This window comes from Asparagus officinalis, chromosome 7, assembly GCF_001876935.1.
Source record: "Asparagus officinalis chromosome 7, Aspof.V1, whole genome shotgun sequence".
NCBI classification, from domain to species: domain Eukaryota; kingdom Viridiplantae; phylum Streptophyta; class Magnoliopsida; order Asparagales; family Asparagaceae; genus Asparagus; species Asparagus officinalis.
The window spans coordinates 4,939,961-4,955,079 of record NC_033800.1 but is presented as its reverse complement, the minus strand read 5'-3'; the positions used below and the strand labels follow the sequence as shown (position 1 = coordinate 4,955,079).

The 15,119-nt window shown below is 44.6% G+C and overlaps 1 protein-coding gene and 1 long non-coding RNA gene across 2 annotated transcripts in view; both read left to right on the top strand.

Moving 5' to 3' along the window:
* The window catches only part of LOC109846603, a 17,638-nt gene extending 13,261 nt beyond the window's left edge, over positions 1 to 4,377 (top strand). The window contains exons 2-4 of the mRNA XM_020415850.1: positions 2,210 to 2,395; positions 3,262 to 3,371; positions 3,697 to 4,377. Of these exons, the coding sequence (XP_020271439.1) occupies positions 2,210 to 2,395; positions 3,262 to 3,371; positions 3,697 to 3,921 (521 nt within the window). The 3' untranslated portion in view covers positions 3,922 to 4,377. The remainder of the gene's footprint in view (positions 1 to 2,209; positions 2,396 to 3,261; positions 3,372 to 3,696) is intronic.
* On the top strand, positions 6,650 to 7,077 carry LOC109850075. Its single transcript, XR_002249325.1, has 4 exons — positions 6,650 to 6,688; positions 6,756 to 6,827; positions 6,900 to 6,971; positions 7,041 to 7,077. It is a non-coding gene; the product is annotated as an uncharacterized LOC109850075 (long non-coding RNA).

The following is a 15,119-nucleotide window of genomic DNA, read 5'->3' as shown; positions in this document are numbered from 1 at the left end:
TTGATTCGTCGTACGTTGACTTTTGTCGCAACGCGTTGACTGCGTTGACCTAGGGTTACGCGTTGACTGTCGTTGACTCTAGGGTTTTGGATAGTCGTACGTTGACTTTTGTCGCAACGCGTTGACTGACGTTGACCTAGGGTTACGCGTTGATCGGCGTTGACCCTTAGGGTTTTGGATCGTCAAACGCTGATTGGTGTTGACCTAGGGTTACGCGTTGACCGGCGTCCACCCTAGGGTTTTGATTTGTCAACGGTTGACTTTTGTCGCAACGCGTTGACTGGCGTTGACCTAGGGTTACGCGTTGACCAGCGTCCACCCTAGGGTTTTGATTCGTCAACGGTTGACTTTTGTCGCAACGCGTTGACTGGCGTTGACCTAGGGTTACGCGTTGACCGGCGTCCACCCTAGGGTTTTTATTTGTCAAAGGTTGACTTTTTTCGCAACGCGTTGACTGCGTTGACCTAGGGTTACGCGTTGACTGGCGTTGACTCTAGGGTTTTGAATCGTCAAACGTTGATTGGTGTGGATTTTCATCCTCAAACGTTGACTTTTGTTGCAACGCGTTGACTGGCGTTGACCTAGGGTTACGCGTTGACCAGCGTCCACCCTAGGGTTTTGATTCGTCAACGGTTGACTTTTGTCGCAACGCGTTGACTGGCGTTGACCTAGGGTTACGCGTTGACTGGCGTTGACTCTAGGGTTTTGAATCGTCAAACGTTGATTGGTGTTGACCTAGGGTTACGCGTTGACCGGCGTCCACCCTAGGGTTTTGATTTGTCAACGGTTGACTTTTGTCGCAACGCGTTGACTGCGTTGACCTAGGGTTACGCGTTGACTGGCGTTGACTCTAGGGTTTTGAATCGTCAAACGTTGATTGGTGTGGATTTTCATCCTCAAACGTTGACTTTTGTTGCAACCCGTTGACTGGGGTTGACCTAGGGTTACGCGTTGACCGGCGTTGACCCTTAGGGTTTTGAATCGTCGAACGTTGATTGGTGTGGATTTTCATCCTCAACGGTTGACTTTTGTCGCAACGCGTTGATTGGCGTTGACCTAGGGTTACGCGTTGACTGGCGTTGACTCTAGGGTTTTGAATCGTCAAACGTTGATTGGTGTGGATTTTCATCCTCGAACGTTGACTTTTGTCGCAACGCGTTGACTGGCGTTGACCTAGGGTTACGCGTTGACCAACGTCCACCCTAGGGTTTTGATTCGTCAACGGTTGACTTTTGTCGCAACGCGTTGACTGGCGTTGACCTAGGGTTACGCGTTGACCGGCGTTGACCCTCAGGGTTTCAACGCGTTGACTGCGTTGACCTAGGGTTACACGTTGATCGGCGTTGACCCTTAGGGTTTTGGATCGTCAAACGTTGATTGGTGTTGACCTAGGGTTACGCGTTGACCGGCGTCCACCCTAGGGTTTTGATTTGTCAACGGTTGACTTTTGTCGCAACGTGACTTTGAACTACCTCCGCCACATTATGCTGGCTTAGGGTTTTGGATCACCGTGTGATGACTTTTGGTCGCAACGCATTGACCGGCGTTGACCTAGGGTTATGCGTTGACCGGCATTGACCCTTAGGGTTTTGAATTGTCAAACGTTGACTTCTGTCGCAACGCTTTGACCGGCGTCCACCCTAGGGTTTTGGATTCGTCAAAGGTTGACTTTTGGTGCAACCCGTTGACTGGGGTTGACCTAGGGTTACGCGTTGAATGGCGTCCACCCTAGGGTTTTGGATCGTCAAACGTTGATTGGTGTGGATTTTCATCCTCGAACGTTGACTTTTGTTGCAACCCGTTGACTGGCGTTGACCTAGGGTTACGCGTTGACCGGCGTCCATCCTAGGGTTTTGATTTGTCAATGGTTGACTTTTGGAGTCCCTCAATATTCAACCATTGGTGAAGAATCAGAGTGTTTTGGGGTTCAGAAAACAATTTGGGGGGTCCAAAAAAGTTTGGGGGGTCAAAACAGATTCGAGACGCCCCGGGGGTGTCCCGACAAAACCGGGACACCCTGGGGTGTCTCGGCTTTGCCGAGACACCCTTGGGGTGTCTCGGTTTTGCCGAGACACCCCATGGGGGTGTCTTGCCTTTTTCATGGTCCCCCCCCTTTTTGTCTTTTTCTTCATTTTGTTTCCCCCCTCTTTGTTTTCTTTCTTGTTTGAATTTGTTTCCCCTTTTGTTTTCCCCCCTCTTTTCAAAAGAGAATTCATCTTCTTCCTCCAAACCTCCTCCATTGTTTTTCTTTCAAGAGCTCCATACCCCAAAGAAATTCGGTTTTTTGTATGCTCCTTCTTGGCCGAAAATTTTCACTTTTCACTAGGGTTTCTCCCTCCACCTTCAAGCTCGGATCTTGACTCTTGGATTGGGGATTTCAAGCCTCTTGATTTGGGTAAGCTCCTCTTCACCATCCTCTTATTTTGTGGTAAAGGTTGCATTTTTATTCTTGTGGTAGACTAGGGGGCATGTATGCACTATTATTTCGGGGGGTTTTGTGCAAAAAGAGGTAATGGCCGAAACTTTGGGGGGTTTATTTGCAAAATTCGTGGGGGTTTATTTGCAAAAAGACCATACCTTATTGAGGGTTTTATGTGCAAATGTGGGGCCGAAAAGTTTTGGGGGCTTATTTGCAAAAGTGGCCGAAGAATTGGGGTGGTGTTCATGTAATAGAGGACTGAAGTTTAGGACCTAAATTACATGTTCATTTGGCCACAAGCTTGAGGGGTATTTTAGGCAAGAGGACCAAAAGTTGTTGGAGGGGTTTATTTGCAAAACAGCCCATAAATGTCTTAGAGGGACTTATTTGCAAAAGGCAGTGAACTTATGGCTGAAATCCAATGAGTTTTGACCACGAACTCATGATCAAAATTTTGATAAGGCATGTGGAGCCCAAACCAAGATTTTGTAGAGGGGCTTTTATGCAAAATTGGCTGAATTCTGCAAAAGGGCTCATTTGCAAATTTTAACCAAAATTGTGGGGTACCGGGGTGTTATATGATCGAATGTGACGATCATGACCCGGGTCACGCGTGTCCTTGACCTAGATTTTGGCCTTGAACACTAAGGGTATTTTGGGTATTTCACCAAAATTCACCGTGACAGATGACAATCATCGTGTACGAAATTAGTAGGTTTAATTAGACTTCAATTATGAAATCCTATTTGTGTATAGGATTTTAATTAAAGTTCTTAATTTCCCTTTTAAATTTCGTATATTCATGTTTTAGATTGTACCTGACTTGCTGCTTTTCGTTGCAGATTTGCAATGTCTCCGCGTCGATCTCGTCCCCGGAGGAGCCGTTCTCGTTCACAGCATAGTGAGGAGGAGGTCCCCACGACATCCTCTCCCGCGGCTTCATTTTTCGGGGGTGAGAATTTATGCAGAGATTTTGTCTTACATCCCTGATTGACCTCTTTGCGGGTCATGAAGGAAGAACCGATACCTCTCTCGCGGAGGGTAAGGTTTCAGACTTGTTTTGCTTAGCCAATTCAAGTCTTCGGATATATTGGGGCGATTTTGTGTTGTCCTACACCTTATAGGTCGGTGTACGTTACCACGTTATTCACGTGATGACGCATGCCGTCCTTCTGGTGTAGGTCACTCAAAATCGTCTCTCCAATTATTCCGTGGATGAGTCTATCATTCTTCTTACGAGATGGATTTTCTGATTCCGCCCTTGTGCTTTATTGCAGTGGAATTTCCCGCGGGTAGCCTTCCTCCTCACGCCAACACCGGATGTAGTCGGGAGGTTTTCTCTTCCGCTACTCTTAGGCAGGCTGTTGGCCCACTTCCTCGGTTCGACGGGGATCGTCCAAATGACTCTTGCCGTTCGATACAGGAAGGAGGGCGCCATTGCTTGCGCCAACTTATCACAGATGCCTCCTTCACCCCTGATTCTACTTCCACTCAGGTTCTAAAGAAGCCGGGTTTTCTATTTGGAGATCATGTCAGGGATCCTGCCACGCTGACTCTTTGTGAGGAGCATTGGTTAACTCTTGACGGTGGAGCCTGTTTGTACATCCCTTCGATTCCACGCCACTATTCTTTCAGTCATTTGAAGGGGCAAGCCGTGGACCGGCAGATGTCTTGGCATCTTACTGAAGATGCTGATCGGGTTCAATGCGGATATGCTACTAACCATAAGACTCCTGGCTCTGAGGGGTATCATGACGTGCGTGGTCTACGACCCGGGATCATGGGTCTTGATACTGCACCCCCAGGCGAGGTGTCAGCTGCTGCTCCGACTGTGAGCAACCGTCTGGCTCTTCTTGGGAGACAGTTACCCCCATCGGAGTACAGATGTTATGGCTGGGCTTCCTCCCTAGCCAAAGGGTGGTGGGCGCGCATGACTGGTTTCGTCTTGGCGCGCTGGGAGAGGGATCTGAAGAGCAGTGGGTTGTATGCACCCATACGAGCTACTATGTACGGCATCCCAGTCAGCTGTCGCCATTTCTTGGCTTTGCTGGAGACTTATGTGCCCGATAGCAACACCTTCCTGACCAGCGGAGGTGAGCTAGGGTTGGCCTTGCACGAGATGCATTATGTTTCGGGTCTTCCGATGGGGGACTGTCCGTATCAGGAGTACTTCCCTACGAACCAGCAGCTGGAGTGTATGAAGAAAGATACTCCGGACATGTATGACACACTCTGGGATCTTACTTGCCACTACTACACTTCCTTGATCCAAACTTCTCCCCAAGCGAGAAGGAAGAGGCAGATCAGCTTGAAGCAGTTTGCCAGCTACTTGTTTCAGAACTTGGATGGTGATTCTAGTGCGCCCATTCATGAATTAGACGTGATGACTCCTTCGGCCGTTAATGAGTTGTTGGAAAAGGCTGAGGTTCGTTCCTACACTATCGGCAGTGCTGAGGGGGCTTTTCCCGCGGGGACAAAGTTTCGCTCTTTTCTCCGCCGCGCACAGAGGTCTATAGGGTCCCGGGCGCTATTAGCAGGCTACCTTGCCCTTTGGTTGAAGAAGTGTGTCGTCCCGCACCAACCTTCTGACGCTCTACCCATCGAGGTGCTCTTCCCTGCAGTTCAGCTGGCTTATGGGAGAGAGCTTTCCCTGCTCCCAGCAATGGTTGCTAGTATCCATTGCGGGCTCAGGGGTCTGGTTAGCAGTTTTACACATATGGGTTCTGAACCATCAGCTGAGCTGGTTTGCCCAAAGGTTGAGCTCCCTTACGCATATTTGATGGCGTGGCTCGTTCTTCACCGTCCCGACTTGATGTCGGCCCCCAGCGTTGTTGACATCCCTGTCCCCTTCATGCAATTGTTGGAGCAGAGCAGATGGTTTGGGAGCAAATTTAGTGATGTTCAGCGAGAGCTCCGGGTCCGCAAGAGTTGGGAGTTCTTTAAGTGTTTCCCTCACTTTTCAGGTCGCTATGGCGACGTGCTGGTTGATGAGGAGAAACCTAGAAGTGACCGGACCGTTCTTGACGCTGGTTGCTTCCGGTGGTTAGTGAACATCCGTGTAGGCTATCTCGTCCTTCGGGTGAAGAACCAGTGCCACATAGAGCCTTATCTCCCTTGCCGCTTTGCTCGACAATTCGGCTATGACCAACTGTATGTCGGGAATCCGAGCCGCAGCCTGCGGGTTGAGGGAGGATTGATTGATGGCGTTCGAGCGTGGCTATGGACGATGGTGGGCTGTACTGGAGCCCGTTTTGCTCTTCCTTCGTACCGGCGTAAGCCATTGATCACTTTCCTCAGCTGCAAGTGGTTCCTTTCTGCATATGAGTCCATCAGCGTGAGGAGCCTCTCAGAGTTGCAGTCCGAGTACGCGGTCCGGGCTGCTATGATGGCTGGTCGCAGAGCTGAGCTTGCTCAGAAGCGGAGAAAAGGGCATGCCAAATCTCTTGTCTCAGACGAAGAAGAACTTCTCCCTACGGGTGATGATGACGAGACCTCCGAGGACGAGTATGCGGACGCAGATACCGGCAGAGGGGATCTCGATACTGGTTTGTCCTATCTCTTTTAATTTTCATTTTCCATAAATGACAGCTCTTTTTCATTGAAATGGCTATTGTCACTTTAGGTAGGGCAGTCAATGATCATGAGCCACCAGCTCCTACACACGTTGAAACGTGTGATAGGCCTGCGCATGTTCGACCCTTTGGTCCTCGGAGGGTTGGTGCCCCGAAGAGGAAGAAGACCGCCCATAAGCCCCATGACGATCAGCGTCCCTGTGGAGTGGACTTAGGGAGCACTGCCGATGGAGGGGGAGGTAACATTCAATTGCTCTTGCTTCAAGGTTGTTTACCTTTTGGGGATTTGTGACCATGTTTTGTGCTTCAGGTTTCTTCGAGGAGGGCGAACTCCCACCGGGTTCGGCGTCCCCTGGCGTTGACAACATGGATTGCTTTGTGCAACAAATGTGCGACGCTTTTCACGATGGGTCTTTGGGCATCGACCTTAACATCGATCTTGAGCAGATAAATAATGTTGAGCCCACAATCCCTTATTCAGGTATATCCGCATCCAATGTCATTTTCCTTATGTAAGGTGAAGGAAGATTTCTCGTTTGAGCTTTCCTCATCCTTCAACATTTGGGTTACCCTGCAGATGTTGCGATGGAGGGGCCAAGCTTCTCGAAGCCGGATGCCGGCTTATTAGCTGACATGCTGGCTGAGCAGACTTCCAGAGGGACCGAGAGACCATTCTTCGGGAACGATTCATCTACCGGTATATATCTGATTTTCTCCCTCTTGCCCGATATTTCATATGACTAATGAATGATTGATTATCGCAGCGTCTACCATTGGAGTTAGCCCGGTATCTATCCCTGGCATATCCAGTTTGCCTCAGAGCGACGGGCTTGCAGGTATGTATACGATTCAGGGATATTGTACTTTCCTATGTTTATCTGTCTTTTGACTAATGAGTGCAATCATAGGACCAGCCGCTAGGACTGATTCTCATATGACTCCTGACATCCCTCAAATGCCCGCGGATAATGGATCTACAGGTATGCAGATCCCAATTCTTCTTATTCGTCTAAATTTTCATTTTGACTAATAAGAGAGTGTCATCATAGGACCAGCAGCTTGGGCCGATACTCTTATGACTCTTGGCATTCCGGCTGCATCTGAGGACATGGGGATTGCAGGTATGTATACGACCTCCTTATCCCGATTCTCCTTACTTGTCCAAATTTCCATTTGGTTAACATAGGAATGTCACTGTAGGACCAGGCGTTCAGCCTGATACTGCTACAGTCCCCGGGGTTGAAAGTCCTCATAGCAGTGGTGCCTCCCCGTCTCTGCCGAGTGGTGCGAGCAATCTGTCTGCAGGGGCTGACGTACCCTCTTCTGCTGCTGTCCCGGAGCCTGTCGGCTCTCAACCCGATGGGACATCCGTTGGCGTCGGTATGTTCGGAACCTGCCTTTTGACTTTCCTTTCCATATTCGATAGTTCACTGAGCTTCCAAGTTGTTGCTTGTAGGATCTCGATCTTCTTTGCACGAGCGTGTCCGTAGCCTTTTGGCCGATACTGATCCTGACGGAGAGGCTTTCCGTACGGACCTCAGCTTCTTCACCGCCTGGTATAATGGCTTGATCGAGAAGCTTCTCCACCGAGGAGGCGGCTTCGATCAGTTCCGGCGTTCCTTCTCTCGCCACATGACGATGATGAGGGAAGAAGGATACCCGGAACTGGCTGATTCCTTCACTGCTGATTTCGCTGCCCTGGAGTCAGAGATACGAGAGTTGAAGGAACTGGAGGTTACCGGGGCTTCTTCTTTCGTATCCTCTGAGTTAGAGCATAGGATGGAGCAGTGGCGTGAACTGAGATCTTCCGTCGGGCGTGAGCTTCAGTCACGCGAGAGCTCCCTTGCGCATCTAATGGCTAACATGGCGAGGATGGATAGGGAGAAAGCTGAGTTACTCCGTTCCTTGGACTCGAATCGCGAGGAAGCGACTAGGTTGAAGGAGGCCTTGAAGCGTGCCGAGGAATCCGCCGTTCTTATCGCAGATGACTTGATCGGACTAGAGCGTTCCCGTGACCAGGTACTCGAGGAGTTCGGATCCACTCAGGAGGGATTGATGAAGTTGAAGAGTGAAGCTGCGGAGATCTTGAGCTGTTCTGAGGAATCTGCCCGAGCAGATCTGCAGGCGGGACTTGAGCAGAGTTATGCAGATAGACTTTTTAGCTTAAAGTCTCATATTCTTAGCCGTCAGTTGCCTTCGGGCTAATGAGCTCTTTGTTGTATGCTTTTGACTTGACCTATTAATAGAAACTCCACATTTGCTTCTTTCTTGTGATTTGTCTGCATTTCTTCTGAATGACAGATTTTATGGGATTTTTGGCAAACCCCCAGCCATCAACGGGTTTGATATGCCTTTACCGATCACCGTTTGAATCGGGCTAGCATGTGGATTGTCTAGATCCGTCCCACATGTAACGTTGTGCTAAGAAAATTGCTTTTCTTAGATTTGATGCTATGACTTTGAATACATAGACTTCGTCTTTCTTACGGGAATAGACTACCCGGCAACGCGTGTTAGGCATTGACTTTGGGGTTTTTGGCAAACCCCCAGCCTTCAACGGGTTTGATATGCCTTTACCGATTACCGTTTGAATCGGGCTAGCATGCGGATTGTCGAAATCCGTTCCGCATGTAACGTTGTGCTAAAGGAATGAACTCCCTTAGACTTAATGCTACGACTTTGAATACGTAGACTTTGCCCTTGTTACGGGAATAGGCTACCCGGCAACACGTGTTAGGTGTTGACTTATCCCTACTTAGGATTCGGGATAAAATTCCCCATGCACCAAGTGCGCGGATTGGAAGTTGAAAGTTGTGTCAAAATAGGAGAGGAAGAATTTTATATTCTATCTCCCGATGCTGAAGAGGAAGAATTTTATATTCTATCTACAGCTGGAAAGGAAACTCGAGGTGGGATATCCACCCCCAGAATCCGGAAGGATGAACTGGGAGCGGGATCTCCACTCCGAGCATCCGGAATGATGAACTGGGAGTGGGATCTCCACTCCGAGCATCGGAAAGGTCCGAGGAGAGGAAGAATTTTATATTCTATCTCCCGGTGCTAAAGAGGAAGAATTTTATATTCTATCTTCAGCTGGAAAAGAAACTCGAGGTGGGATTCTCCACCCCCAGTATCTGGAAGGATGAACTGGGAATGGGATCTCCACTCCGAGCACCCGGAATGATGAACTGGGAGTGGGGTCGCCACTCCGAGCATCGGAAAGGTCCGAGGAGAGGAAGAATTTTATATTCTATCTCCCGGTGCTAAAGAGGAAGAATTTTATATTCTATCTTCAGCTGGAAAAGAAACTCGAGGTGGGATTCTCCACCCCCAGTATCTGGAAGGATGAACTGGGAGTGGGATCTCCACTCCGAGCATCGGAAAGGTCCGAGGAGAGGAAGAATTTTATATTCTATCTCCCGGTGCTAAAGAGGAAGAATTTTATATTCTATCTTCAGCTGGAAAAGAAACTCGAGGTGGGATTCTCCACCCCCAGTATCTGGAAGGATGAACTGGGAATGGGATCTCCACTCCGAGCACCCGGAATGATGAACTGGGAGTGGGGTCGCCACTCCGAGCATCGGAAAGGTCCGAGGAGAGGAAGAATTTTATATTCTATCTCCCGGTGCTAAAGAGGAAGAATTTTATATTCTATCTTCAGCTGGAAAAGAAACTCGAGGTGGGATTCTCCACCCCCAGTATCTGGAAGGATGAACTGGGAATGGGATCTCCACTCCGAGCACCCGGAATGATGAACTGGGAGTGGGGTCGCCACTCCGCAGATTTCAGGTTTTGAATAAGTGACTGTTTATAGCCGTTTTGTGGACGTTAATTGGGTTTAAAATTATGTCATTTCAGAGGCTATAAATAGGTTTAAACATCAGAAAACAAGCACCAAGTTTTACACTTGTAAGATCAAACATTTTGTGCATATTCACTCTCTAATTTTCCAGATTTTCATGCTAAGTGTTTAGAAAAAGAGAGTTTCTGATATTGCCTTGGTTTCAATCATTCTTAGAGATTGTATAGGCAATATTCAGAGAGTTAAAAGAATCCTAAGCCACTGCAGCACTTCACTACACATTCAAGGCTTATAGGATCAATTGTGTTCTTGCTTCAAAAAGGATTTCTCTCGGGTTTGAGAGGGTTGATCTCTTGGTTTAGAGATTGGGTGGCAATTGGCATGGTCTTGTCAATTGGTGTTGCAATTTGCATGGTCTTGCAAATTGGTCAGGTTTGCTTTTGATTTTGTAAGGTTTCAAAATCATAGTGGAAATCTCAAGCGGGATTTGCTTGGGGACTGGATGTACACCGGGGAGGTGGAACCAGTATACATGCTTGTGTTTGTGATGTTCATTTTCTGAGATTGCCATTCTTTCTTTGCAATTTATAATCTACTTTGCATATATTCTAAAAGAACACTATTCACCCTCTTTCTAGTGTTCTAGTGTATCTATTTCAGATCCTACAATGGATTCTTTGGGATAATAATTATCTCTCTGTCCAGAATATTAATACTTCTGATCAATTCATTACATGCAATGTGGAATCAAAAGATGGAAGACTAAAGTGTTTAATCACAACCATATATGTTCTCAATCATATGGAAGGCATAAAAGTTCTTTGGGATGATCTAATGGCTTTCAAAAGGAATGTGTCAGGACCTTGGCCAGTAGGAGGTGATTTCAATGCCATACTTAATAGTGAAGAGAAGCTAGGAGGGACTCAAATAACAGATTCAGAGGTTGAGGACTTTCAGAATTTTATTGATACAAGCCAGCTTAAACATATTAAATCCACTGGATGTTTTTTCACTTGGAGTAATAAGCAGGATGCATCTACAAGAGTCTGGAGCAGGTTGGATAAAATTCTAGTTAATGAAGACTGGATTTTCCAATATACATCAAGCCAGATGGATTTTCTGATGCCATATTGTTCTGATCACTCCCCAGGATTGTTAACAGTTGGAGATGAAGGTAATTGTGAAGGCAAGAGGCCATTCAAATTCTTTTCTATGTGGACTAAACACCCAGACTTCCTACCAGCAGTTAGCTCAGTTTGGAATAAGCATATCTCTGGATACAGCATGTACAGGGTGCAAAACAAGTCAAAAAACTCAAACCTGTGTTCAAAGACCTGAATAAAAGGCACTTCATGAATATTAGTGAACAATTATCCAGAGCTAAAGTAGAGCTATATGATATACAAGCTCAACTAAGTTCTGACCTTTTTAATCCAGGTCTGATTACCAGGGAAAAGGAACACATTAGGAAATACACAAAGTTACTTGATTGTGAAAACTCATTTCACAGGCAAAAAGCTAATATCAAGTGGGGATTGCAAGGTCATAAGAGCACCCAATATTTCCATGCTGTTATGAAGAATAAGAGACACCACAATAGAGTGCTGTCTATATACACGGAAAATGGTATCAGGATTACAGATACACAAGATATCATCTCTGAATTCATTCAATATTATAAAAAACTGCTTGGAACCATAATACCCACTACACCTCCTGATCCTGTGGTTATCTCTAAAGGGCCAATTCTCTCTTCCAATCAACGCATTGAGCTTAGTAAACCTGTCACCAGAGAGGAAATTAGACAAGCTGTCTTCACTATGTCAGATGGAAAAGCCCCAGGCCCAGATGGATTTAGTGCTTCTTTCTTCAAGGCTGCATGGGAAGTCATTAATGAAGATATATTCATGGCAGTTGAGGAATTTTTTTAGTTCAGGTAAACTTCTTGGTGCTCTAAATTCTACAACCATTACCTTGGTTCCCAAAATACTCAACCCAAACTCAGCATCTGACTTCAGGCCAATAGCATGCTGCAATATTATATACAAAATCATCACAAAGATTATTGCTAACAGGATTCAGAATATCATGGGTTTCTTGGTTAATGATGCACAAAGTACATTTGTTAAAGGGAGGCTTCTCTCAAGTAATTTCCTTTTAGCCCATGAGCTCATCAAGCACTATGGGAATAAACATATATCACCTAGAGCCATTATAAATGTGGATCTAAGGAAGGCTTTTGACACTATGAATTGGGGTTTCATCAAGACTATGCTTGAGGGTCTGGGATTCCCTGAAATAATGATCGGTTGAATTTGGGAGTGCATTACCACTCCAAAATTTTCTTTATCCCTTAATGGCTCTTTGCATGGTTATTTCCATGGAGCAAGAGGTCTGAGACATGGAGACCTACTCTCCCCCCATCTGTTTGTGATAGACATGGAATACCTGTCAAGGAGACTAGAGCTGCTTAAGGAAGACAAAAGGTTCAAATTTCATCCCAAATGTTCTAAAATGAAGATAACACATCTGCTTTTTGCAGATGACTTGTTAATATTTGGCAAAGCTGATATGAGCTCAATCACTAGACTAAACACTTGCTTGCAAGAATTCTGCCAAGTATCATGACTGGAAGCCAATCCCAGTAAGTGTGCAATCTACTTGAGTGGTATTGAAGATAATCAAAAGTCCTAAATTTGCATGTATTTGAGCTTTTCGGAGGGTGTTTTTCCTATGAGATACATGGGGCTGCCTTTGACAACAAGAAGGATATATAACACACTTTGAGTGTTCTTCTCTTATAAGAAAAATTACTAATCAATTTCAAAGCTGGCAGCAAAACAGGAATCTATCCTATGCGGGGAGAATTCAAATGATTAAATCAGTCATCCTGGGGATACAAACCTTCTGGTTCAGCAACTATATCCTGCTGAGCAAGATTTTTGAAAAAATTGACAGACTCTGCTCATCCTTTCTTTGGGGTCAGAAAATTTACTTAATATCTTGGGATTTAGTTTGCCTGGGTAAGAAATAGGGAGGCTTAGGTCTGTTTCAGCCAAATTATGGAACCAAGCAGCTGCTGTGAAACTACTATGGATGATTCATCAGAAGAAAGACCTGCTTTGGATCAAATGGATCCATGGTTACTATCTACAAAATTCAAGTGTTTGGCAAATTCAACAGAGGAAGAATGACTCATGGATGTGGAAGCAACTCCTCAAAATTAGAAACATGATCTTAGCTAAGTTTGGTAATGCAGATAATGTGCTAAACACTCTTAATAGCTGCTGTATCAATGGCAAACTTCGGCTATCTCTGGTATACAATATTCTAACTCAATCATCTTCATCAATTACTTGGGCGGAAACAACTTGGGGGAGCCTGAATTATCCCAAGCATTCTATCATACTTTGGCTAGTCTATCACTCTAGGATTCTCACTTAGGAAAGGTTGTGTCGTTTTGGAATTCTTAGCACTAACTGCTATGTTTTGTGTTCTAGACAACTGGAAAATTGCAAGCATTTGTTTTTTGAATGTCAGTACTCGGCTGATGTATGGAACAATGTAATGGATTGGTTGGGATTTACATGAAGAACCTATGATTGGGATCAACTCAGTAGATGGTTCTCGTGCTGTTTGAAAGGAAAATGGTTTAAGAAGAATTTGAAGAGAATGACTCTATCAGTAGCAGTTTACTTAATCTGGCAAGAGAGGAATGTCAGAATTTTTCAGGGGAAAGCAAGGGGTTCTGGTTCTCTCTTCCGTGTTATCAAACTCTCCATCTTTTCTAAAATTTTGAGTGAAGATTTTCCTCCACATATGAAGGAAGTGATAATGAAGTTGTAACTATAAAATTTCAGCTTCTTGTTTACCAGGTTATATTAATCCTGGTTTTTTGATGTACAGCTCTTTTACACACTTGGAAGATGAATAAAACTTTAATTCATTGACCAAAAAGCTTTATTTTAGTTATTTGCTGCTTTATATCTGTATTATTCCAGATTTAACCACAGACGCCAACAATCTTAAAGCAATATTTGGCCTATTCCAGTGCAAGGATCCCAATGTCAAACTGTTTTCAGGAACAGCAGTACAGTACTCTGGTGTGCACCAACCTGATACTGTCAAGATCTCCTCGATTTGTAAGGCAAAGATCTCATCGATCTATAAGGCAAATATCTCATCGATCTAACAGACCTTCTCGATCCAGGCACTGTTCCTATAATCACTGGCTATTTTACAATATATATCTGTATATATTAATTGTTGTTTTTAGAATAAATTTTATATATATATATATATCCAACAATTATTACCGACACACTTTGGTCAGTTGGTTCGTCCTTCATGAACCACGTTTTATTTGATGAAATTTGAAAATGATAGATTACTATTCAACCGTTCTCATGTGAGTTCTTCTCTCTCTCTATATATATATATATATATATATATATATATATATATATATCCAACAATTATTACCGACACACTTGGTCAGTTGGTTCGTCCTTCATGAACCACGTTTTATTTGATGAAATTTGAAAATGATAGATTACTATTCAACCGTTCTCATGTGAGTTCTTAATTGGGAAATTAGATTCCTTCAGACCTATATGAACGGTTCTTATCTACCCCAAGTGCAATACATAAAGCATCTCAATATAGAAGATTTAATAATATTTTCAAGCAATCATCAAAGCTTTGATGCATCTTCAGGTATTATAAATTGTAATCAACATAATATATCTAAAATTATTACCGACACACTTGGTCAGCTGGTTTGTCCTTCATGAACCACGTTTTCTTTGATGAAATTTGAGAATCATAGATCACTCTTCTCAACCTTTCTCATGAGAGTTTTTAATTGGGAAATTAAATTCCTTCAGAGTCCTATATAAACGGTTCTTATCTACCCCAAGTGAAATCACACAAAGCGTCTCAATATAGAAGATTTATTAATATTTTCAAGCAATCAGAAAAGCTTTGAGGTATCTTCAGGTACTATACGGTGCGAGGGTCTAAGTTCCTTTATCTTGTTCATGAAAGTTTTCAAAATCCTTTTTTTTTTTTTTTGATAATTTCAAAATCCATTTTTCTTCCTTTTTTGCTTTAAAGCTTTAAGGTTATCATGCTTTTATATGCTTCATGATCTGTACACCCATGGTAGATTGTAAGGGGCTGTTTGGTTGTTGTTGGTAAAGTTGTGTATTTATGACACAACTTGGAAAGTTGTTGTCCACCTCATCAATTTCATTTTTATACTTTTCTTTGTTTGTTTTTGATTCTATTAGAATCATAAATTGCTTGTTTGGTTTGCAAATGTAAC